The 27,774-nt window shown below is 40.0% G+C and overlaps 1 protein-coding gene across 4 annotated transcripts in view; it reads right to left on the reverse strand.

The window, feature by feature from the left end:
- Positions 1-27,774, reverse strand: part of LOC127637785 (GRAM domain-containing protein 4-like) — a 108,353-nt gene that overhangs the window by 27,433 nt on the left and 53,146 nt on the right. For all 4 annotated transcript variants that reach the window (XM_052119057.1, XM_052119056.1, XM_052119058.1 and 1 more), the window contains one exon: positions 1,320-1,440. In XM_052119057.1, the coding sequence (XP_051975017.1) occupies positions 1,320-1,440 (121 nt within the window). The remainder of the gene's footprint in view (positions 1-1,319; positions 1,441-27,774) is intronic.

A 27,774-nucleotide genomic window follows, 5' to 3' on the forward strand; every position in this document is an offset into this window, starting at 1 on the left:
AGCAAGTTCGCTGAGCTACCGTGCAATTAGATCATGCTCAAAAAAGCTTGTACAGTAAATGTAGTTTGTTATGTAATGCAAAGGTTAAATGGTATCGCCTTACAAGTCACGCGTTAAAGTGAAAGAGTTTGGATGTCAAAATTGTGTGAGGAACAGAGCGAAATGTAATACCAATTTATATAAAAATAATATGCTGTAGAGACTTCAAGGAGGACACAGCGAAACAGGTTCCTTCAACTCAGGTACGTGAGCTTTTATTGGCTTTTACAGGGGCGCCACAACACGCCAGCTTCACAATAAACTTTAGCTTCACAAAAGGCTTCCAGACCCCGAATCTCTCCCCCCCTCTGCTGGCGATGTGCTCTTTTTATGCCGCTCTCCCCGCGCTCACTGTAATTAGAGACAGGTGTTAATCATAATTTAGCTCAAGTGTAAGTGGCCTTACAACTTCTCTCTCTCCGGACGGGCACTTGACCACGCCCCCGTTGCCACATATGCCTTTTATAATATGCCTTTTTACTCGAGATTTCTGTGAAAGTAAATAAAAGTAATTGTTGTTTTAGCACTACTAACTCTCTAGTGTTCATTTCACCAGGAAACTGCCACGATGCGTTCAAAAATGCCACATAAAAATTATTTTGCTAAATTGTAGGAATAATAACATTATTCTATAACTGTTTTACTGAATGGCCTCTTCATTCTGATCGTCTACATGGATTTGCAGAATTATTATCAGAACAATCCCTCAGCATACATTTGTTTCACACTAACATATGTTGTCAGTCAATTCTGAATCAATCAGACGTGGCATTGTTCGCTCAGTGGAAAGAACACTTTGTACATCTACTCATTCACATTCTGCTGACAGGTCATTTGGTGAGGAGCTGTAGAAGCTATTTATAAAGCTCAGTGTGTGGCATGAGCAGCCCACTGCAGTCAGCCCTGCTGTCACAGCCACACAGAGAGCAGCACAGGGTCACTGAACTCTGCCAACACACATCAACTTACAGCAAGAAACTAGAAGATTGCTCTCAAGTCAAGAATGCTATAAATCTTCCTCAACTTTAAAGTTGAAGAGTAAAACTTTTTTAATGTAAAAATACTTTAGAAGTATGTTATCTTCCTAAACATTTTAAATACTATGGGACGGTCAACTGAGCTTTTTAATTGGGTCAGTATATGTCCACCAAGCAACCACTAATAACAACCTAGCAACCCCATAGAACACCCCAAAAAACTACACAGTACATAGTTTGAGATTCTCGGTGTACTCTTTCAATGCTTGTTTATTTTGGCGTGTATTTGAGTAGATGGCTCACCTGGTCTTCAGCACTTCATTCATCTTCTGCTCCAGATCAAGTCTTCTGCTGCGTTCTCTCTCCAGCTCTTGCTTAAGGGTCTCCACATTGGTTTCTTCTCGCAGTTTCCGTAACTCTTCCTCTGCAAGATAAAAAAAAAACAAAAAAACAATTACCACATGCTTTGAAGAACATGTTATACGAAGACATTAAACTCAACATGGAATCAAGTTGACTTTAATTTCAACATGGTTATTTACTTCCTTAAAATATATTCCTCACTGACTTTTTGTGCATATTGGTTCATGTTATTCCAAAGATGCAAAGATTTAGTGACCATAACCTCAACTTCTACAACTTTCAAAACTGCATAGCTTACTTTCGATTTACATTAATACATCCCAATTACTCCTGTTGAAAATTAAATAAAAAACGATCAATAATTAACTGATTACATTCCTACTAGTGCTGTCAGTCGATACATTTTTTTTTAAATCATGCTTAATTGTATAATTTTTCATAGTTCATTGCGATTTGGTCGGCTGTGCCTCAGGTGGAAGAGCGGGTTGGTCCACGATTACCGGCCCACACGACTCCACATGCCGAAGTGTCCTTGGGCAAGACACTGAACCCCAAGTTGCTCCCAATGGCAGGCTAGTGCCTTGAATGGCAACTCTGCTGCTCTGCTGTGAATGAGTCAGTGTAAAGTGCTTTGAATACCGCTAATGTTAAAAAGGCGCTATATAAGTGCAGACCATTAATGGCAGATTTTGAAAGTGCTGATTTGACTCTATATATACTTCTTTTCCCATCAAAATGCACTTATTTACTTCTAAATAAGAAAACAAAAAATTTATAACAATATTGCTTTATTAACATTTTCCAAACAAAGCCTTCCACAGTATAAAATTAGAAATGCACTAAAATGGCACCAATTCAAGTAACAAATTGTTTCGCAAAGTCTAAGTAGGAGGACTAACTGAAAGACTAACCTTAAGTTTTAAATTCATTGCAATGCATATTAAATCTATAAACTCTCATCCTCCACAGATCTACTTTGCTACAACAATTGTGAAGCTGCATTCACGATTTGCGTCAGGGCATCAACACCAGAGTCAAGCAGAACTTTGAACTCAACATGAAATAAGCTTGCAAACAACATATCTTTCTGCAATTTCATGATAGTTTAGAGCTTTTGTGGTAAGTAAACTGCACCTTACAGAGACTGCAAAGTACTTGATTTTTACAACACATAGAGTTAAGAGGTCCTTTCCCCATCATTTGTTCACAGATGTTCATCACTGACACGTCTGTTGTGTGTGTGTTTGTGGTGTGTGCGTCAGTGTAATGACTCCAGGTAAACACATTGCAATAGTTCCACCCTGCTCAAATAAGTGTATAAGCTGGTTTATGCATTATTTTTTCCAATTAACATTTTTTATTGATTCATATAGTTGACAAAGAAAAACAAATCATATATACATTGAATAAACATTTAACTCCCTCTACTACCCCTCCCCAATCACCAACCCCACCCGACCCACAACAAACATCCCCGTGGTCACACATAAGTACACACAAAAAACAACTCTCTCTCCACAGCCCCTCCCCGAAAGTCCCCCAAAAATGCCAAATAACAGCCCCATTTCCCATCAACTGAATCCCAGATCCCCAGCCTTCTACATGACACCTCCTCAAAAGCTGCCACCCTCCCCATCTCCACACACACCACTCCCGAAATGAATTTTATACCCTTAAATCAATATGTCTGCCTGTAATAACACTGGTCAGAACCCAATTTCTTATGTGTTTAACCCCAATTTTGATGACCGTCCATCACCTAAAATAAAGAGTCTGGTGCAAAACTAAACTTGAGTGCCCAACCTGTCTCACACAAAACTCTGAACCTTCAAACAAATTGCTTGGATCTTAACACACCCCCAAAAACATGGGTTGTGTCTCCATCTTCTGATTGGCATTGCCAGCAGGTGGGTGTGTCTTTAAGGCCAAGCCTATCTAGAGGGGGTCCAACAGAATCTATGTAAAATCTTGAATTGCATAAGGCACGCTCTTGCATCTCTAGATAAAGACTTGACATTATTTAGAATCCTAGCCACACTCCCTCCTCTAATACCAATACCAAAAGTTTAAATCTTTCTCCCATAATCTCTTGATAGAAGTTAAAGCTCTGTCCCCCAGACTCTGAGTTAGCATGGAGTAATACACTGATGCCTCATGGCCTTTTCCAAAAGCAGTAATCACCTCTCCCAAAGTATCTGCCACTTTAAGGGGGTGTATGCTACTTCCAAAAATAGTACAGAACAGATGGCGCAGCTGTAAATACATAAAGAACTGAGATCTGAGGATCCCAAAATGATGAACCAAATTTTCAATGGATATCAACACTCCACTCTCATAAAGGTCACCGAGAGTATTAACCTCCTTCATAATCCATTCTGACTAGTAAAAAGGGGACTTATTAATATATAATTTTGGGTTCATCCATATTCTTGAGGCAACATTTAAATAAATGTCCGAATAAAACACTCTGGACACTTTGGTCCATACTAGGGATGTCCCGATACCACTTTTTCCACTTCCGATCCGATTCCGATAACGGAAATCTCAGTATTGGCCGATACCGCTCCCGATCCGATACCAGTGTTGTTTTATTGTTTTATTGTTTTATTGCTCTCTCTCTCTCTCTCTCTCTCTCTCTCTCTCTCTCTCTCTCTCTCTCTCACACACTCTGTGCCTGTTCTCATCGATAGTAGAAAGTTCTGGAGTCTCAGAAATACTATGTCAAACATGTGTCTTCATTATTGCCTGCAAGTATCATAAGATTGTTGTAAGTTATCTCTTTCATCGTGTCTATACACTGTCTGGATATTACTTACCTGCTGTTTGCCACTCTGCTTAACTGGATTTACTCACAATGTTTACATCACTGTTTCAATCCTCTGCTCAATAAAACCTGCAGAGTTCATATCTCTGCTGTGAGTCTCTCCATGACAGCTTTAATTTTTAAACCCTCACCCTTTTTATTCACAGTTTAATTCGCTTCTTATTTATATTCTGGTTAAATGCACCTCAAGTGCCGTTCTAAGTCCATATTATAAGTGAACCGAACTGCTGAGCATCTACATCTGAGATGTTCGTTTGTAGTGCTCAAATATTGTGCACGTGTGAAGGCTATAAATAGCCGCGCATGTGTGTGTAAACCGAAGCACCATTCACTAACGGGCTGAAGCTGCATGTGCATTTATGTGTTTACTTATTAAACACAGCCTATTGCAATTCACAGAGCTATCGCGTGTCTTCAAGTGGCTTTGAATAAAATGCACGAGTCATATGAACTGCTTTAATGGTGTTTTAACAGTTCTTTTATGTCATTTTTTAAGCTTGACAGTAACGAACATGACTAACACAGAGTATCGGATTTGGGTCGAGCTCGTCAGACCGATACCCGATCCGTCTAAAAATGTCAATATCGCAGCCGATACCGATCTAGGTATCGGATCGGGACATCCCTAGTCCATACTGAGTCCAAATGCGAGCTAATGGGGTGTAACCTCTTTGATTAGTTTTATAGAAAGGCTTTGCAATGGTGAAATAGAGGCAATAACTTCCTGTTCAATACAACACCAGGGAGGGAGCTCTCTCAGGTGGAAGAGACCATGAGCCAAATGTCTGAGACCGAATGCATAATAATAAAACAAAATCTTGGGTAGGCCTAGCCCAAATGTGTCAATCGGCCTATGTAACTTATTGAAATATAATCTGGGATGTTTACCATTCCAGATGAAGGACTTCGCTATGCCATCAAATTGCTTGAAATAAAAGAGAAATCTACAGGGAGAGATTGTAGCAGGTAGTTCAATTTTGGAATATAATTCATTTTAATAACATTAACCTTCCCAATCATAGATAAATGTAATGAAGCCCACCAGCACATTGCTCGAAAAGCAAATGAATATTCAGTGAACCGGCCCATTCGACTGCAACATGAGTGCAACAAATGACCCAATCACTCCAATGTCCTGCAAGAAATACTCCATACTACCAATAGGAGGCATACACACAAAGAATGTGCAGATTCATCCACAACACTGTCCCGAAGGAGTGTTATTCCACAAAGAAAACTCTAGCCGCTAAGCAGAACCAGCACAATAAGAAACAAAAAACATGCCCAGTTTCCTCTGACATATAAGTGAATATTCAGTGAGTCAGGCTCACTTGGTTGCAACCTGAGTACCACAAAATAACTTACTCAGTCCATTGACTTTATGAAGGACATCGATTGTTGGGGACATGTAAACATTTTGTGGCAATCCTTAGTATCTATTCTCAATTTGGCAGGGAACAAAAGCGACCTTGAATCGATCACGTTTCTCTCTTGTCGAATTCACAAAGTCTGGGAACAAGAAAATGCTGTGGTTTTTCCAAGAAAGCCTTCCTTTACTCCTCACCTTGCGTAACACAAGATCTTTATTGGATGATCTCAGATATTTGGCTAGAAGTCTCCCTCAGCGGATCGCCGAGCCGGAACTCTGTGAGCTCGTTCGATTTCCAGCTTATGGCCCGTTATGTCGAGCGGACACAAAAAAAGCCCATCCAGGAATTCCACCATATTCTGACCCTCTGCTCCCTCAGGAATTCCAAGAATTCAGATGTTATTCCGCCGGTTATGGTTCGCCAAATCTTCCAGCTTCTACCAGATGCCCTCCAAATTCGCCTTGGTCACTAGCAGATTAGCAGCTAATTCCTTCTCCGATGACTCCAGGTAATCAATCCGTTTCTCGACAACCCACTCTTATAACCATCTCAGTGAATTTCCTTACCATGGCAGTTATCAATCGACATACAACAGCAAGCTCCTCCAAGTCAGCAACAATCTTTGTCAGCATTGCCGACACGTTCATCAATTCTCGGCAAATTTCCTTCACCTCACCGCCAAATTGGTTCCCGGGCTTGCAGCCTGCTGTTTGGGGGCTTCAGCTTGAGCACGTAAGTGTCTTTTAATGTCTCCAGAGCTTCAGGATTTTTTGAATTCTTTGACTTATTGTCTTCCTAGAACAATTAAGAATCAGGGTGTACTGAATCTCACCTGTTTATAACACAAAAAGTTAAAACTATCAAAGTGCGCCATTCAGGTGTATATACACGTTTCAACGTGTTTTTTAATTAATCACATGCGTTAACGTGTTTCCTTTGACAGCACAAATTTCTACCAAACACTGTTAGATACCAATACTTTAGCTATCTATAGCATATATTAGCATGCTAAATGCTAAGTAGCAAACAATCCTTGAGTAAAGCAACATACAGCATGTTGTTTGTGCACCCATCCTATTCACCACAACGGTAACCCATTGTAACAGAATTGGTTAAAAATCCCAAAATAACAACAAACATTATTAAGTCCTTCCCTTTTCTCATCTTGCTCAAAATACATAAAATAACACTTAATTTCCAAATTTGCATGCACCAAGTCCCCTGAAAAGCATGATGGAACACAAATTAATTAAACAAACTTCCATTTCCAACAAAGCTCAGGAGGTTAAATGTTCTAGAATGATGCTGTAATAAGTAAATGTTAAAATAAATAAATGTTGTAATTTCTTTTTGATGTCATAATGCTGGATCTATGATATCATAATGCAGTCTTTATGATGTCGTTTATGAGGGCTTTCATCACACTAAGTGATCATATTGCTTTAGAAATCTTGGAATATTATTTATATAACAGTCGAAGAGGGAGAGTCTGTGGGCATTCGTGGAGCATGTAAAATGCAAATCCTCCTTCACCTCATAAACAAGCCACATTCTGCTTGATAACATCATACTCAAAAACTCTGGTATTCTATCACTGCCACGGTGTTATTTTTTGCAGTGTTGTTATGTACAGTAATAAATATATGTGCTTTGTTACAACAACACCTCTGGAAATGTGTTATTTATGGAAGTAAAATGTGTTGCACTTTAGCTGTGCAACAAGTACACAAGTAAGATTTACATTCAGACAAGTATTGTCAAGTGATAAAAAGAAGTATATATTTTAAACATCTTTTGATATGTACCATGGTAATAACATGTTTTTTTAAGTACCTTGGAGTACCCTGTCAACACCATACTGTACTGTATGCATGTAGGCAAGCACCATGGTAGGCTTCTGATCAGTGTACCAAGGTACCAGCATCAGTTGACCCGCTATGAGCCTGCAGCAATATACTCAATGTGTTCTTTGTTCTTGGCTAAGCTTTATAAATATTTGAGTGCTAATATGAGCTTCTCTCATACAGAGAGTTCAGAGAATAAGTGCTAAACAACCACTGAGCACCGTATAACCCCAGAGTATGAGCCCTAAAGCTCAGATAAAGTGGTTCACGTTAGATGAATGCATCAACTGCATAAACGTATATCACCAATGAAGGGTGAGGGTCAAAAATCCCTTGTCTCTTCAGATATATCAATACATATATATATATCCTTTTATATCAATATCTATCTATATTCTGTTGCTTAACTTCTTTAATAAAGTGATGAATTAACTATATGCATGATCACATAATCAATTCTATTTTCTTATGCATAACTGAAATATACTTTGAATCTTATGTGTGTTGGAATGTTAACTAGTGTCTTTTAAGGAACATTCCAGAGTCTCTCTCTCTGTCCTGCCCGTAGTCTGAAGGTCCTTTGGGGATAAGCTTAGCTGTGATGAGAGGGGCAGGGAGAATGTTAAACATATGTTCTGTGTTTGATCGTTACTTTTCTATGATTAATTATATGGGTTAAAATCCTATGCAATATTACCTGAATAGTAGAAGTGTGATTTTCTATTATTATTTCTTTAGGGAAGAAATGTATGTTATTTTTCACCCGCTCCTCTGCCTGAGGAGTGAAAATTTTATCTCTCTTGTTTTGGCTTAAATGACCTGATAATGTGTGCTCTGGCTCTCCTGTGCCCAGAGAAGAACTGTTGTTCGTCAGTGTTTTGTGTGTGCGTTTGACCTTCTACCCAGGTTTTGAACCTAGGAATCAACAGCAGGCAGACTAGAAGACACCCTGAGACCATCTGCGAGGTCACTTCAGATGTAAATCTCGATCCAGGACGACAATTGTGCTGATTAATGTTGATAGGGCATAGCAATCTATATGTTGTGACTTTATGTTCTGTTAGCCAATCAGGAGTGAAATAATAGAATGTACTCCTTGCAAATGGTATAATTGATGTAAGATTTTGTGTAAGGTACGAGTTAGCTTTCGATCTCCTCGTGAGACTTTGCCGCTGGCTCTACCAATTTCACTGCAAACTATTCTTCAGTAAATTTTGATTCTTTAATTGAATTTCTCGACTCCTGGTTTTCTTTCTCCATGTCTGGTCGGGGTCACAACTGTTATACCCCTAACAGTTTGGTGGAGGATGCGGCGGGCAATCACTCCGTGGTGACATTTCTGGCAAATCAGCAAACAAGGTAGGAAGCTTTTATTAAGTGTTAGGGCTGTCTGACTGGAAGAGATTTTGAAGGGGAGCGGGAGAGCTTCACTCCGAGGAGGCGTGTGAAGAGAAGTCGCTGAGAGAGCTGTTTAAGGGGCAACAGCAAACAGCGCAAGTGAAACGTGCTCTGTGAGGGGGCCCAGGTGGGCATGGGTGAAGCACCACCCCGGCAGAGTGCGTCCCTGGACGAGAGGTCCAGTGGCACCGTAAACCTGCTCAGTCTCTTCCAATTGATGGGGTACCCCGAGCTTAGTGAATCAGGCAGTTAGGGATTCAGATATTAGTTATAAAATAAAATAAAATACAATAGGGATTGTTTTGCCAGGGATGCATCAGGAGCGGTCCCAAGTAAGTAAATAAATTGTGACCCTAATTGGTATGGATCAGTATATGTGACCAGGATGTTTGTGAAGAATACTTTGTGGTGAAATTGGTAGAAATCCAGTATTGTTGCTGCTATAGTTAATTTATCCACGTAAAATATTTGCTGCTAAAATCTTTTCGGTAGTGATTTTCAACTGTGACCAAGAAAAATGTCTGATAAAGAAAATTTTCTGAGTAGTTCTGACCAAAACGAGGAGGGCACACGCTGTAAACAGCTCTGCTCTGACGAGCTCAAATCGAAGAAATGTGCATGAAATCAAAAAGTTAACCCTTAGCGGACTGGACGATGTTTATTCTTGGGCTGTTCTTTTCTGAGAGGGAGCAGCTGTTGAATGGACATGTGTCAGATCATAACTCCTTTTATATCAAAGTGATGAGTAAGAATATTTGATTATAAAAGGAGTGATCACTTTAAAGCGATTGAATTGTATTTGGGAAATCACATTATCTGGACAAACAATAAAGCTTTGAGTGTATTGCGTTAAACTGAAGTCAAATAAGTTATTGAATTTTAAACCAAGGGTGTATTTAAGATAAGTGTTGTTATATTTAGGCTGCAGAACAAAAAAGACGCTGATAGGGCCAAATATTTATCCGTGTTTGCCTATTCATGGATTTGTAAACTGGGTGGTATACCATTAAACCATGAAAAGGCAATTCCAAATATGATGGACGGATGGTCTAGTTTGATTGCCCAGCGTGATAGAGTGGCAAAAATTATTGGGCAGGAAGTCGGCTGTGATCTGTGTAGTTTGAGTAAGGGTTTCGAGGCTGTTTGTGAAAAAGCAGAAAATATTGTGAAAAATGAGAGTGTGAAATTTTAGAAGATTTTCTGGGCAGAAAATGTATGTGTGCGCTCTCAGCTTGCCTGAAAGGAAAACAAATGCAGTTCTATTTTGATAGCAGGGAACACTGAGACACTTTATCAGTGATCAAGGCCAAAGAGCGTTCAGTCTCAGTCACCATTCACTTTCATTGAAAAAAAAACACAATGAAGATGAATGTGGTCTGAGGTGGTCAGTCTCTAGCAATCTTCTTAACATTTCATTTTGTATTCCAGCTAGCCGATAATGAGTGTGATGATGATGTTAATGTGGGTAAAGTATCTGCTGTGTCAGTTGAAGTGGAAATGAATCCCCTCAATAACATAACCTGCTATAATTGTGACGAGAGAGGTCATACCTCTAGAGATTGTACCAAGCCTGTTGCCAGATGCAGAAATTGTAACAGAGAGGGCCACATTGCTAGACATTGTCGAAGTGGTAAACAAAAAAAAAATCACAGAAATGAGAAAAAGGAAGGTCCTAAAAATGATGTTTCTGTCAACGTTGTAAATGTAAAGCTCTGCATGAACAGAAGGCTAAACATAAGTTGTATTTATTATATAGAGAATGTCGAAGAAGACATTGTGTTCTGTTTTATTAAAGATTAGAAGGTTATTTGTATGTTGTTTGAATGGACAGAAGAAAGTAAGATGAGAGTAGTTTTTTGATGAGAGTAGTTTTTGTTTTTAAATGGTGTGAGATGAGAAAGTTTGAAAGCAGTTAATATAATCAGTTATTATAAATATCACTATTTTTACTGTTGAAGAATAAATTAAATGTATTATTGTGAAACAGTGTAATGCCCCACTCCTCACTCTCAGTCTAAAATTGATAAGTGTCTGCTTGAAACAGAAACACAAGAGCGGCAATGCCTTATTTTGATTGACACGGGCGCGACTGTATCAATTACAGATCTCGATCTTGAGATCACTTCTGAAACTTTGTACATAGAAGGCCTAAATGGCACAAATATATATCATAAATCTGTTCCTGTCCCTCTAACCATTTCTAACTCTGAAAAAGTCTATTGGACTGAATTTTGGGTAGGGACTCTAATCGGTGTTGACATTCTGAAAGAACTCGAAGCTGATGTTTTGCTTTCTCAAGATAAGCTAGTGCTTGGCTGCAATGAAACAATTCGCTTATCTCAGAGTTGCCCCCACCATGAGCAGAGATGTGCAGTGGTTGAACCTGCTAGTCTAACTGAAACTCGCCCTGAGTGGAAGTTTATAATTTCCAAATTTCCTGATGTATGGGCAAAAGATAAATATGATTGTGGTTTAGCACAGATTCAGCCACTGAGCATCCCAGGTCCTTTGCATGAAGCCAAAAGACAATATCCTTTGAAAAATGATGCTCGAGGGGGGGCTGACACTGTTGTAGATGAATTATGCAAACGGGGGATTGTGATTCCCTGTTCCTCTCCCACTAATTCCCCTATGTGGCCTGTCAAAAAGCCAGATGAGAGCTGGCGTTTGACCATTGATTACACTTCTCTGAATTCAGTGTCTGAGAAAATGCACCCTCTGGTGGCCAACCCCGCAACTATCCTACATGAGATAGGTTCTGAACATTGTCTTTTTACTGCTTTAGACATTTCTAACGGTTTTTGGACTTGTCCCCTAGCCAAGGAGGACCAAGGCAGATTTGCTTTCACCAGCAGGGGTTGCCAATGGACATGGAGTCGTTTGCCACAAGGTTTCTGCAACTCACCCACACTGTTTCATCAGGTACTAGCATCCTTCATTGATCCGGTAAGAAAACAACTTGAATATGACGGATCTGTTGTTCTACAATATGTGGATGACATTTTAATTGCTAGTCCAACCAAGTTCAAACATTTGACTGCTGTACAGACTGTTTTGAATGCCCTCCAAAACGGGGGATTCAAAGTGAACTTGAAGAAAGCACAGCTAGCACTGCCTGAAGTGACTTATTTGGGGCAAATTGTGGGTGTGCACGACAGACGCATCACTCCTGAACGAGTTAAAGCTATCATTGAACTTCCAAAACCAAACACGGTTACTGGTCTAAGGCAAGTAATGGGTCTTTTGAATTACTGCCGCCAGTATGTTTCTGAATACACTGAACTTTCTAAACCACTCACAGAGGCGCTGAAAGGAGGAAAACCTGGATCGGAGCTGATCGACTGGACTGAGGAGATGGAGGAGGCGTTTGTGAGTATCAAAGAAACTCTTGCTTCCTCCTCAGCATTACGTCATGCCGATGCCAGCAGGCCGTTCCATCTATGGACATGGGTGGGAACTCGATCCTATTCAGCGGCCCTGGGTCAAAGGGTTCCAGGAAGAAACTCCTATGGGATGGTAGGATATTATTCAGCTCCTATTCCTGTTTCAATGGCAGGACAGCATCCGTGCCTGTTGATATGCGACTGTGCAGAGTGGGCTGTAAAGATTACAGCGGACATTGTGACTCATCAGAAGGTGATACTGCACACTAGACACCAGATTCTGAAACTGTTAACAAACACTCGTTTAGGCTCTATCTCTAATCAAAGACGAGCTAAATGGGAGGCCACTCTCTTGAGTAAAAATGTGGATATAAATATTGACATTGAAACTGCTATCAACCCTGCCTCCTTGCTTCCAGAAGAAGGAACTGCACACAACTGTGCCCGACTGATCGAGACGGACAGCCAGAGCCCTCTTCAATCTGAACCACTTTCTGATGCCATGAAGTTGTTCGTGGAGGGTTCCAGCTTTCACTGAACAGGAAAACGCTTCACTGGCTGGGCTGTTGTAAATGAACATGGTGAAACTGTTGACTGTGGTTCTCTTTCAGGAGGAGGGGCTCAAGTGGCCGAGCTGGTCGCATTGACACGAGCATTGCAGTATGGCCAGGGGAAACGAGTCAATGTTTACACTGACAGCCGTTATGCATATGGTGCTGTTCATGACTTTGGCCCTGTGTGGAGACGCAGAGGATTTCTAACCACTGCCGGTTTGCCGATCTCTCATCAACAGCAGGTAAAAGAACTTATGAATGCCTGTGATCTTCCTGCAACAGGAGCAGTTATCAAAGTCACTGGACATGCAACGGACAAATCTCCTGAGGCCGCAGGAAACCGAGCTGCTGACACAGCTGCCAGAGAGGCTGCAACAGGGACTGAGACTTGTGTGAGTGTTATGGCTCTTGCTCCTCAGGAGAGTGAGACCCCCAGAGACATTTTTAAACTCTATGATGAGGATGACCCTGAAGAGATAGAACAATGGATAAAATTAGGAGCTCAGAAAGATGCAGAAGGACTGTGGAAATTTAATGAGCATTTTGTTTGTCCTGTTTCTGCTCGAACTGAACTAATGTCTTTGTATCATGGTTTGGCACATGCAGGTCCTGAAAAACTACATGCAATGATTTCCAAAACCTGGTGGTGACCACGACTGAGGGCTTCTTGCAATGATTTTGTAAGAGATGTCTAGTATGCCTTAAGGTTAATTCTTCTTCTAAGCTGAAAATTCCCTTAGGACATGCCCCTCGACCTCAAGGGCCGTGGACACACCTCCAAATTGATTTCATAGGTCCACTGCCCCCTAGTGGAGGTTTTACATACATTCTAATGATTGTTGATCTGTTTTCCAGATGGGTTGAGGCATTTCCACTGAGAAACTGCACCGCAGATGCAACCGCCAAGATTATGTTGAATTAAGTTTTCCCAAGATGGGGTTTGCCCTTACAAATTGATTCAGATCAGGGTACACATTTTACTGGGAAGGTGATGAAAAAATGTCATGAAATTGATGGGGGTGAGGCAACACTTTCACATTCCATTTAGGCCCCAATCTAGCGGATCTATTGAACGCACTAATCATACGCTTAAAACTTCATTGAGAAAGAGATTGTTGGAGTGGGGGAAAGGGTGGCATGCAGTTGTCCCAGCGATTTTGTTAAGCATGAGAGCCAGCCCTAACAAGACTACACAGCTCAGCCCTTTTGAGGTAATGACAGGTCGCTACACGAGGGACCATCCGGGCCTTTGAAAGACGCTTTACAAAATTATCTGAAAGCTTTGGATGACAGTCTGCGAGACACACGGGTTAGTGTTAGCACACGACAAGCAGATCGAGATAATGTTGAGCAAAAAGACATGCCTGCTTTGCCTGAAATAGGTGACAATGTAATGTTACAGCGGGAGATAGTTTCCCCCTTAGGTCCGAAATTTGATGGGCCTTATCAGGTGGTATTGACCACTAACACCTGTTCTACTGGACAGGGGGGTTTTGGGTACCGTATGGAGACATTGGTCACAGGTGAAACCACTTGAAAAGTGTAACAACTTACTACCTCGGGATCATTAAATGTCTGTCGTGTATGTTAAAATTCTAGAATTCTAGGACAAATGTTTTATCATTACAGATGGCTGAATCCGACAACTGAAAGTGAAACGAGCTTTCATCCAATCATCGATTGGTACTTCCGCTCTCGTTGGTATTTTTAATTCTGATCGCTTTATCATTTTTGATGTGGATTCAAATTTCAATTTGGACAGGGAGATTCCATGCATTTTCAACTCATTGGGATTGCGAGGAGATCGATAACCGTCCATCATGGGTACAATACCCATGTCTAAATTCAACTGAGGGTCTAAATTTAATTCCGACTATGTACCAAAAGGTAAATGATCGTTGTTATCGTCTGGACGGAAATGAGACAGTGACCTATTGGCTTGGTCACTCCCCAAATTATCCCGATACTACCCTCATTATGCAAAAAGGTCGGTGGATGGGGAGTGGGTGTCCTCTGTCTGTGTGTGTGGTTGTGTGTTCGTTTCTGTTTTTCTTATGTATGCAGGTCGGCTTGCAGTAACTTGAACCCTTCCGAGGAGGAGTACCGACTGAGAAAACTGATGAAATGCTTGAAAGAGAAACTTAAGAAGGTTAACATCCAGGCCCTGTTGTGAGTGGAAGGTGGCAGAGCCTTTGCGTGGGGACTGGGAATTTTTAGTATCCAGCATGTCCGCAATGAGGCGAAGAGACAAGTGTGACCCGTCAGGGAAGCATGCGTTACCACTCCACCTTCCGTAGTGACCTCACTTGGTAGACCAGACGTGGCGGTATTGGACCCCACATTGGTCTAAAACGGGGGACTGAAGGGTGAGGGTCAAAAATCCCTTGTCTCTTCAGATATATCAATACATATATATATATCCTTTTATATCAATATCTATCTATATTCTGTTGCTTAACTTCTTTAATAAAGTGATGAATTAACTATATGCATGATCACATAATCAATTCTATTTTCTTATGCATAACTGAAATATACTTTGAATCATATGAGTGTTGGAATGTTAACTAGTGTCTTTTAAGGAACATTCCAGAGTCTCTCTCTCTGTCCTGCCCGTAGTCTGAAGGTCCTTTGGGGATAAGCTTAGCTGTGATGAGAGGGGCAGGGAGAATGTTAAACATATGTTCTGTGTTTGATCGTTACTTTTCTATGATTAATTATATGGGTTAAAATCCTATGCAATATTACCTGAATAGTAGAAGTGTGATTTTCTATTATTATTTCTTTAGGGAAGAAATGTATGTTATTTTTCACCCGCTCCTCTGCCTGAGGAGTGAAAATTTTATCTCTCTTGTTTTGGCTTAAATGACCTGATAATGTGTGCTCTGGCTCTCCTGTGCCCAGAGAAGAACTGTTGTTCGTCAGTGTTTTGTGTGTGCGTTTGACCTTCTACCCAGGTTTTGAACCTAGGAATCAACAGCAGGCAGACTAGAAGACACCCTGAGACCATCTGCGAGGTCACTTCAGATGTAAATCTCGATCCAGGATGACAATTGTGCTGATTAATGTTGATAGGGCAGAGCAATCTATATGTTGTGACTTTATGTTCTTTTAGCCAATCAGGAGTGAAATAATAGAATGTACTCCTTGCAAATGGTATAATTGATGTAAGATTTTGTGTAATGTACGAGTTAGCTTTCGATCTCCTCGTGAGACTTTGCCGCTGGCTCTACCAATTTCACTGCAAACTATTCTTCAGTAAATTTTGATTCTTTAATTGAATTTCTCGACTCCTGGTTTTCTTTCTCCATATCTGGTCGGGGTCACAACTGTTATACCCCTAACACCAAACATTAAGTCAATTAATCTATATTCTGTTTCTGTTAAAAGTATTTAGGTTTTCACAAGCCTGAACTAACAAAATATACATTTTGCTAGAGTAGAAAACTCTGTGATCCTATTATAGTCTGCAACCCTTGTTGCTGCTGCTAGCTATTGCAAACATTACTGTTATTATTGCTTATAGCAACACTGCCCAAGCAACTGCCTAGAAAACCATAAGAACAATAAAGTAACATGCTACAAACCACTCAGAACACCTCATCAACCTCAAAGAAACACCCTAGTAACCTCGAAGTAATGCCCTGACATCCAACCAAAACTGCATAGCACAGTGGCGGCGAGTTTAGCACTGAAACATACTACATCACAAAAATTCTAGCTTATGTGTATGAAATTGAAAATGAGAATTACTTTTTTAGTTCACGAGCGGGTTCTTCAGGGAAATATACGGAGCCCCCGAAGTGACCTGTGCAAAAAAAAAAATCTAAAGGTGCGTACACACTGCCAGCGACATCGCGCGCGACAGTGACTCAATACCATTCATTTTCAATGCAAGCACAGCGACTTCCGGCGACACAAGCTGTCGCGACCGTTGGCGCTAGATGTGGGCGTGTCCAGCGACGCAAAAAAGTTGAGAAAAGTTCAACTTTGGAGCGACTAATGGAAGCGACAGCCAATAGGAGAGAAGACGGGAGAGCTCACGTGATTCTTTCTCTCTCTCTCAGCTCCAGCAGTAACAGAAAGGTGGATGAAAGGCTAATTCTTGCTGTTAGAAATTTTCCAGTGCTTTATATGTCTCTTCCCACGTACAAGGACATTTTTAAGAAAAATACTGCGTGGAAAGGTGTAGCTATCTGAGATCGCGGGGATTTTATGGACCCAGACAGACCGGCATTTGCATTTTCGCCGCAGATAAACAGCCGCTATGGCAAACAGCACTCCTTGTTTCTCATTCATCTTTGATATAAAGCATTTTATGTACTGATTCCATTTATATTTAGTCTTTTCCCTCCAAAATGTTTGTTTTTAGTGGCAAGAAAAGAGATACGCTGTCAACAGCAATGAAGTGGCATCCGTGAATGTCATTTATAAATGTTACTAGGCAACCAGTACTGGGAACACCCACTAGCGACTTCACCGCCAGCCACTGGCGACCTGCAGCGATAAAGTCGCTGGCAGTGTGTACGCACCTTAAGAGACTTTCTCGTGCGCACGAGAAACTTTCGCGTGCGCACGCGTTACAGTTTCCGGTGTGTGTATAGCTCTTTTCCGACTGCGTCATTGCCATCATTCATTTACTCAAAGATACTGAGAGCATGGATGCGCATGAATTTATAGAGATATATTTTAAACTTGGCCTTCAATACAAAGACATTACTGTCTATGACATTTGTAATACTGTCATGGCTGAGACACGCTTTGATCTTCCAAAGGACACTAATCAAGCAATAGACTTGTTTGCATTTAACACTAGAACTACCGGAAGTCTATATCTACTAGAATGGCCATAGTGGTCATTCTGACCGTTCATACTGGACCAAATGTCATGTCATATTTACATTCGAAACTTCTATTGAGGTTTTAGAATGAAGCTTCTAATGTCTGTCGTCATATTTTATGGCGTCATCGCCCTAAAAATGTATTGAATAAAATAGAATAATATGGATCAAATGGAGCGCCAAGCGAACGCAGATAGTCCTACATAATACGATCTTTTTTTGTAATATATAATAGTGCTAGACTATACAAATACATATGCCTATATATATTATATATTAGCTGCTAGACTGCCCCGGAAGGTGCGTGCCTCGCTTTGTGTACAGCAAGTTTTTTCACTGGAATCAAAATCCATGAATAAATGAATCTGTTATATTAATAATAAACACCAGGACACGAAATTTAAATTCTAATGAATGTGAAAATGTATTAGTTCATCGAAAATCACAGAACTTGCTATTGTAGCTGATTACAGATACAACTTTGATTGTTTATATTAAATTATTCTCTTTGTAAAATAAAAACAAATCAATACAATTGCTTATAAAAACATCACCAATGTGTATTTCAATGGATAGTAAAAACCTTAGACATGTATGAAACACATATAGGCCTAACCCAAAATAGCCAAAGCGGTTAATAAAGAATATTCGATAAACTGTGGGAAAACTGATTTAGAAAGCAATATTTGTTTTACTGTGAGCAAAAATATCATGCTGTAAAACTATAATGAAAATAGTATGCTGTAAAATCATTATGAATGAATTCTCCTAAAAGGGGGCTCACTTGAACAAAAAAGGGGGCCCCCTTTTAGGAGAATAATTTAATATAAATAATCAAATTTGTATCTGTAATTAGCTACAATAGCAAGATCTGTGGTTGTCGATGAACTAATAAATTTTCACATTCGTTAGAATTAAAATTTTGTGTCCTTGTGTTTATTATTATTATAACAGATTCATTTATTCATGGATTTTGATTCCAGTGAAAAAACTTACTGGACACAAAGCGAGGCACGCACCTTCCGGGGCAGTCTAGCAGCTAATATATAATATATATAGGCATATGTATTTGTATAGTCTAGCACTATTATATATTACAAAAAAAGATCGTATTATGTAGGACTATCTGCGTTCGCTTGGCGCTCCATTTGATCCATATTATTCTATTTTATTCAATACATTTTTAGGGTGATGACGCCATAAAATATGACGACAGACATTAGAAGCTTCATTCTAAAACCTCAATAGAAGTTTCGAATGTAAATATGACATGACATTTGGTCCAGTATGAACGGTCAGAATGACCACTATGGCCATTCTAGTAGTTATAGACTTCCGGTAGTTCTAGTGTTAAATGCAAACAAGTCTATTGCTTGATTCGTGTCCTTTGGAAGATCAAAGCGTGTCTCAGCCATGACAGTATTACAAATGTCATAGACAGTAATGTCTTTGTATTGAAGGCCAAGTTTAAAATATATCTCTATAAATTCATGCGCATCCATGCTCTCAGTATCTTTGAGTAAATGAATGATGGCAATGACGCAATCGGAAAAGAGCTATACACACACCGGAAACTGTAACGCGTCGCACGCTGAAGTTTCTCGTGCGACGTGAGTATCTCGTGCGCACGCAAAGTATCTCGTATGACGCGATAGTTTCTCGTACGCACGAGAAAGTCTCTTAGATTTTTTTTTTTTTGCACAGGTCACTTCGGGGGCTCCGTGGAAATATCTGTGATCTGATTATTTTTTTTATGGTCAAATTACATCTCCTGGGTCATGGGGTGTCCAATCATTTCAATCTCTTCATCACTACAGTCAGGCAAGTCTGACATCAGACACATTAAGCTATTACAGAAATCAGTAAATCTGCTTCAGGATTAACATTCTGTTGACAATTCTGATTGATCTTCATGCCACAAAAGAACTGGCCTTTCCAGACATGAAAATCATGTAGGTCTGACTCAAATGCTACTTGAATCATTCATAAGGTTAACATCAGTCTGCAATGGGCTGTATGTTGACTGGAGCCCTGTGATTATGTGTTGGAGAGACTTTTGATGTGGTAATTGAAGATATACTGTACATAAATACACATATACACACCACACACAGTGGCCGCAGCCATACTGCCTTTATTGCAAGCTCGGTTTCAAACCCTAGTTAGCTGCCTTATGGTCCATTACATATGCCGCTACCATATAAAGAACATCCTAACTGAAATTAACCTCAAAAGTGACTGATTTGAAATGTGCTTCATGGGCAAACGTTGTTCTAAACTGTCTGCCATCTTGGATAATATGTATTCGCTGAGCTCATCGTCATCCATTCTAGAATTGCACTACCCATGAGGCGTACATGTGATGCTGCCTTAGAATTCGACAAAAATGTGTTATCTTAGGGCACGTTCACACTAATAGGAAACTGAAAACAGAGTTTTCAAATGAAAACGGATAAGGGTGGATTTGGCCTCAGGTTAATTTGTTGTGTTAGGCCAGGATGATATGCTAGCAATTTTTACCTGATATTTTCATTAAAAAAATATTGTAATATCGATTACATTGTCAACGTCCTTTACCCAACTGCAGAGGTATCAGTGAATATTTTTGCACACATTTCACTTCCACTAGTCGATTTTGCTTTAAATATATTAATAATTTATTGAAACACAAAACATTTAAACCAGAGATATTTCTAACTTCAAATTGCATTTCAAACCAAATGAAAAGGCTTTAAAATAACAATTTGGTCACAAAAAAATGATATATAGACAACTCCCCAAATCCAAACATTTACTATCTCTAATTTCCTCCACCGGAACAATTTGCCGTCATGCAAGAATTCGTATATGACAACGGGTGGAAAATTACCAATACAAATTTAGATCTAAAGACAATTATAAATGTAAACATATTCATAATAATAAATGAAATAAAAATAAACCATTACCTCTAGAAACGTCCACACAACCCACATAACTACTTTCATAAAACGACTGCAACAGCTTTTCACTTAGTTAATAATATCTTATCAGGTGAAAGCCTAATAATTTCCCTTTAGTGCCCCAAATAATGCTGCCTAATAATTTTCATTGTGTGCTATTAAATTTGTTATTTTTATTGCATTTTTTTTCTGCAGTTAATGCTGGCTAACCAAATTTAGGGTTCAAGGTAAACATGTTTTTGTATTATTTTATGATTTAATAACTTACATTTTTTCCTAAATCACTTATTTTAATTTTTTCTAAAACAGCGATTCCCCAAATAAAATCTTAAGGTTGTTCAATGGGGCCTATGCACCCCATAATTTTATTTTCAAAAGAAAACTTCTTTATGGAGTGGATGATGAATGCATGTTGATGTCTCTAAGCAATGCATTTTGAATAACTTTTGAATAAAACCCCAGACTCAAACTCTCATTATTTTCACTTTAATGACATTCCATAATAATGTCTTTTACCGACAGGCTGTATTTCCTTAATTACATTTCTTGTGTGCTGTTTTTATTTAGTTTCTAATCAGTAGCGTATTTGTTACAAGTCATATCTGAGTCTACAGAGTAGGTTATACCTGTAAAATTCTATTCAGAGAACATGTCGGCAGTGAAAATGGACACAGCTGAATTCTTTATTCCGTAATGCTTTTAACGTTTGAATATTTTGATTAGTATATAATAACACAAGTTCATGATAACTATTGGGCTACTATTATACAGTGCATACAGTGCATTATACAGGCTCTGACTGGGCCACTGAAGGACATTCACAGCACTGTCCTTAGGGTCCTTGTCCTTTTGGAAGGTGACTCTTCGGCCCAGTCTGTGGTCCTGAGTGCTCTGGACCAGATTTTCATTAAGCATATCTCTGTATTTGGCTGCTTTCATCTTTCTTTCAACCCTGACCAGTCCCCCAGTCCCTGCTGCTGTGTAACATGCCCACAGCATGATGCTACCACCGCCATGCTTCATCGTTGGGATGGTATTGTGCAGGTCGTGAGTGGTGCCTGGTTTCCTCCAGTCATGATGCTTGGATTTGAGGCCAAACAGTTCAATCTTCATAAGAGAGTCATTTAGGTGATTTTTTATGTGTCTTGCACTGAGGAGATGCTTCCGTCTGGCCAATCTGCAATAAAGCCCAGATCGGTGGAGTGTTGCAGTGATGGTTTTCATACTACAAATTTATCCCATCTCCAAACATGATCTCTGGAGCTCAACCAGAGTGACCTTCAGGTTCTTGGCCACCTATCTTACCAAGGCCCTTCTCCCCAATTGCTCAGTTTAGCCAGGTGGCCAGCTCTAGGAAGAGTCCTGGTTGTTCCAAACTTCTTCCATTTAAGAATTATGCCTTCAATGCAGCCAAAACATTTTTGTAAGCTTCTCAAGAACTGTGCCTTGACACAATCCTGTCTCTGAGCTCTACAGGCAGTTCCTTTGACCTCATGGCTTGGTATTTGCTCTGATATACAATTTCAGCTGTGAGACCTTATATACGTACACAGGTGTGTGCCTTTCCAAATCATGTCCAATCAATAAAATTTGCCACAGGTGGACTCCAATCAAAGTGTAGAAACATAAAAAAAAAATGATCCAGAGAAATGGGTTGCACCACAAATTTAAAATGTCATAGCACAGGGTCTGAATCAATGTGATATTTCAGATTTTCATTTTCTCCCCTTTTCTCCCCAATTTGGAATGCCCAATTCCCAATGCTTCTAAGTCCTCGTGGTGGCGTAGTGACACCGCCTCTATTCTGGTGGTGGAGGACGAATCTCAGTTGCCTCCGAGACGTCAATCCGCTTATCTATTCATGAGTGAGCACGCTACCGTGGAGACGTAGCAAATGTGGAGGCCCACGCTATTCTCTGCGGCATGTCAGACATCGCAGACATGCGATTAGATCATCCTAACGCCCAGCCCTAAGCCAAAAAAACATCAAAGGTGGCATGTTTTAGCTGCGTAGTGTGTGCTTAAATGACCTACTGTTTATTAGTCTATATGTCAGGAGCACAAATATGATGCCATAAAATGCTGTCTAGGTAGGCAACTCATTAGGGTTTGGAACAAATTATATATACATATTTTACTAGTATAAATTTCGACAAAGGGTGTCTCAAAATAGAAATTATGAGCAATATGAAGCTGCCCAGGTCAAGAATACTCAGAAGGACATGAAACATAAATGCCACAGAACTTTATCTCTTCTGTCCCTCCCATCACTTTCTCTTTCTGTCTCGGGTTAATAGCCCTTCAAAATCTCATAACATCCATATATGTCTGTGGATCCACAGCTCCCCCACAGACAGACAGGAGTCACCATCAGGCACCAATAACAGAAACTATTTCAGAATGACCGCACAAACACTACACGGAAAAATAGGGTTGTGAGTCATAACGACTGATGTAAGTTGTATTTCACGAGTACACATTTTATTTTAGCTGCTGTACACCCCTAAGACTGAGGTGACTGGCTTCATGTGGATATCTGAGGAAATGCCTTTATAGAAATATATCTTCTCGAGATTTAAGGCCTCCCATTGCAGAACGGGTTCAGGTCAGTTTTTTGTGACTTCGGGTTGGGTTTGGGGTTGTAATTAATTAATTAATTAATAAAACAATTTCATTTCACATAACGCTCTCACTCACAGACTTTAGTTACGTCACAACCAGGAACTCTGTCCCTTCCCCTGCAACTTACCAGCAAGTAGCAAATTATGGTTCCTGGTTGTGACGTAACTAAAGTCTATTGGCTATTATTTGACAAGTCCTTCAATATATTTCCCCCAAACTTCCAGTTTCAACAGGAAAAATGTCAGCACAGCATGGGAAATTGCACTCGTCAAGCATTTTACTGGGGTCTTTAACCAAGATTAATTAATGCTGCCAAAACTTAATGCTAATGTAAAATATAATGTAAAAATATAACTGTTAGTTCATAATCCCTATTGCATTTACTAATACAAATAAAAATAGAGTAGAACCTTATTGTAAAGTTTTACCAACATGTTTGAGGACTTCATAACCAGCGTCCCAAAGACAAAGCAGTGCTGACCGCCGCTGTCTGCAGAACACTTATACAAAGCAGAGCAAAGGTTACAAGTGGTCACTCTAGGATACAGGTGTTAGGGAGCTTACATGTGCTCTTACTAATCATGGCAGTGATTCATGTAAACCTATTAAGAACACAGCAAAAATGAATGACCTCCATGTGGAGAAAAGGAGAGGCAACTAACAAACTTTGTGCCCCTGGCCCCTTACACAATCTCTAACACTGTCAATTTCTGTCTTTCAACCAATAAGCATTGACCAGTGGCCAGGTTTCTGTCATGGTCACTCTGCATTGCATCCTGGGACTGAAGCTACAGCATGACCTGTTTTCCTGCTGTAACTACACACAATCAAACTCTCAAACTCTCAACCAGCATGTTGATGATTGTGTGATCACAATTGGTCAAGTACATTAATTAACTTCCAAAAGCCAAACATGGGGCTTATACATACCTTAGTACTATAAAGATTTGGAGGTGGGCTCTTTTCACTTAACAACCCTGTGGAGGTGGGTGCGTGGTTGAGTGATGCTCTGTGGAGAGTGAGGTTGGGAGAGGGAAGTGATAAGGATCATCAACTGGCAGTGTTTATTTGTAACACCTGTGTCTCGTTGCAGTGAGAGCACAAGAGAGGTTTTAAGAGCATCCCAAAGGACAAGAAGGGAGAAAGCGTTCCACACATGCACAGAAGCAGGATCTGTCGGAACGACACCAAGAACGAGTGTGTTTATTTTCTGTTGTGAGTGAAATAAAATATACCTGTGCTTCTGAACTCACCGCCTCCTGCTTCCTAATTACAGGTAAAGTAATAACACCTGAACCAAAAGCTCTCACAAACCTCTTAGAATGTCCAAACCCCAAAAAATGAAGCTGTAATGTCTTCGATTTATCATTGTGCATTTTTTATAAAAAAGTGAGCAAGCCAAAGGCAGACTGCGGCAAGGAACACAAAACTCCATAAGATGTTGGTTAACGGAGAAAAATGACCTTGGGGGAAACCAGACTCACTGTGGGGGTCAGTTCCCCTCTGGCTAGAACACGCTTACATCATAGGCCGCTTTTACAACAATCGGGCCGAGCAGTTGGTTGATTCTGATTATTCAATCTATGGCGAGTAATGGTTTCAGCATTTACATTTGAGAACAGTTCGGTATTGTTCCATTACAAACGGTTTCTGGCCCGGATTTCTCAGCGCGGTTAGGTAACTGTATTCAGGACAAAGAATCATGCTTGTGGAATGCTGGTGATGTGGCGACTCACAATTGGTCACTTCTTGCCCAATCATTCCATTGTAATCCTGACTTTGCAGCACCAGTAACAGCTGTAATTGAATTTTACTAAATGACAAAGTTCAGCCTGATGGTGGAAAAGAAGCTATAGTAGCGACATTTTTCAGCCAGTTTCACACTAGTCATAAGCTTGACTTGCATAATTACTGACCAGTTGAAGGGAGTCAGGGATCGTGACTGCTTCTGCCTGAACTCTGAATGTCTCTAGCAACCGGAATCCAACTTTGTGTTTGAAAGAAATTATTCAGTCACTGACATGCTCTTGTATTTTCATTTACTGACCAATTAACTTCTTCTCACCCTCATGTCTGAAAAGACCTTGTTCAGCTCTGATCTGATCCGAATGTTTGAAGCAAATCCACAAATTTCTAAATGCTATTTTTAATCAATAGTGATTCTGACACCAACTGATTTTACTCCATGAATCGCACACTAATTCAGACTTTTACAACTATTTATGTTCATGCGGTATTACTGTGGTTATTTCAGCTTGCTTCACATGACAGGGAATCAGAGAAAATCAGAGGCAGCTGGTGGGTATATCACCCCTCCTCCATTCTGAATTGGTGAATCAAGTTTTTTTAATCAGCTACTGAGACATCGCTTTACATACCTTTTAAAAAGCAGCTGATGCTAAATACCAGTCCATATGTAAAATCAGTAACAAATTCAAAAAGTTCTAAAAACTAAATCAATGCTTTCAGCAAGACAGATGGGATCTTAGTGAGAGCTCAGTTGATTTTGGGCACTTACTAAGGTATAGGTTGCTCTTGATGTCATCTTTGGCTCCATCATAGAAGAGCTCTATGTCTGAGAGAAAGACCTCCATCTTGACTTGATGCAGCAAGACACAATGCCCACTCCAGCTCCGACACTGCTGTTAATGTTCTGACAGAGTCACCTACATTCGTCAATGTCATCTGTGACGATATTTAAAAAAACCTACGACAAAATGTTCTTTGAGGTTCCCCTCTGCTTCCTGATATGCCAATTAATTGTGCCCAGTCTTGCTAGCCCTGTGTAATGCAGATAACCAATGGAAGTTGGTATCCAAAGACCATGTAGGTCTGAATTCACTACCACCTTCCAGAAACCTCATGACCAGAACCACCAAATGCAGCTTATCAGTTTGGATATAAACCCTCATGTTGGATTAAGCACCTAGAGGAAAACTACTGTTCCCTACTGATTAGGTCAAACAAAAGCACTATTCAGCAGAAAAAGCTATTGGTTTATTCTAGAGGCACTTTGTTCACAACCTGTGAAGTATTTTTCACAACACTGAGCTTTAGGATAGGGGTTTTCAAACTTTTTAATCCCAAGGACCCCCAAATAGGAGGATTCCATGCAGGGGACGCCCTTGCCTAAAATATAAAGCAACTAAAATATTTTTTTGTAAATAATTTGATATAATGTAAAGACATATTGCAATTCATATTCCAATAAACGTAAATCTGAAATGCTGTTTCAATAACAATTTTCTTTTATTATTTTGCACCTCACTATAGCCGAAAATAATTCTCACAATTAACAATTTGATGTAGCTTCGGTAGTATTTTTGTATTTCTGAAAAATGTAAATATATATATATATATATATATATATATATATATATATATATATATATATATATATATATATATATATATATATATATATATATATATATATATATACACACTCACCTAAAGGATTATTAGGAACACCATACTAATACTGTGTTTGACCCCTTTTCGCCTTCAGAACTGCCTTAATTCTACGTGTCATTGATTCAACAAGATGCTGAAAGCATTCTTTAGAAATGTTGGCCCATATTGATAGGATAGCATTTTGCAGTTGATGGAGATTTGTGGGATGCACATCCAGGGCACGAAGCTCCCGTTCCACCACATCCATAGATGCTCTATTGGGTTGAGATCTGGTGACTGTGGGGGCCATTTTAGTACAGTGAACTCATTGTCATGTTCAAGAAACCAATTTGAAATGATTCGAGCTTTGTGACATGGTGCATTATCCTGCTGGAAGTAGCCATCAGAGGATGGGTACATGGTGGCCATAAAGGGATGGACATGGTCAGAAACAATGCTCAGGTAGGCCGTGGCATTTAAATGATGCCCAATTGGCACTAAGGTGCCTAAAGTGTGCCAAGAAAACATCCCCCACACCATTACACCACCACCACCACCAGCCTGCACAGTGGTAACAAGGCATGATGGATCCATGTTCTCATTCTGTTTACGCCAAATTCTGACTCTACCATCTGAATGTCTCAACAGAAATCGAGACTCATCAGACCAGGCAACATTTTTCCAGTCTTCAACTGTCCAATTTTGGTGAGCTCTTGCAAATTGTAGCCTCTTTTTCCTATTTGTAGTGGAGATGAGTGGTACCCGGTGGGGTATTCTGCTGTTGTAGCCCATCCGCCTCAAGGTTGTGCGTGTTGTGGCTTCACAAATGCTTTGCTGCATACCTCGGTTGTAACGAGTGGTTATTTCAGTCAAAGTTGCTCTTCTATCAGCTTGAATCAGTCGGCCCATTCTCCTCTGACCTCTAGCATCAACAAGGCATTTTCAGCCCACAGGACTGCCGCATACTGGATGTTTTTCCCTTTTCACACCATTCTTTGTAAACCCTAGAAATGGTTGTGCGTGAAAATTCCAGTAACTGAGCAGATTGTGAAATACTCAGACCGGCCCGTCTGGCACCAACAACCATGCCACGCTCAAAATTGCTTAAATCACCTTTCTTTCCCATTCTGACATTCAGTTTGGAGTTCAGGAGATTGTCTTGACCAGGACCACACCCCTAAATGCATTGAAGCAACTGCCATGTGATTGGTTGATTAGATAATT

The sequence above is a fragment of the Xyrauchen texanus genome, chromosome 45, assembly GCF_025860055.1.
Source record: "Xyrauchen texanus isolate HMW12.3.18 chromosome 45, RBS_HiC_50CHRs, whole genome shotgun sequence".
Lineage (NCBI taxonomy): Eukaryota > Metazoa > Chordata > Actinopteri > Cypriniformes > Catostomidae > Xyrauchen > Xyrauchen texanus.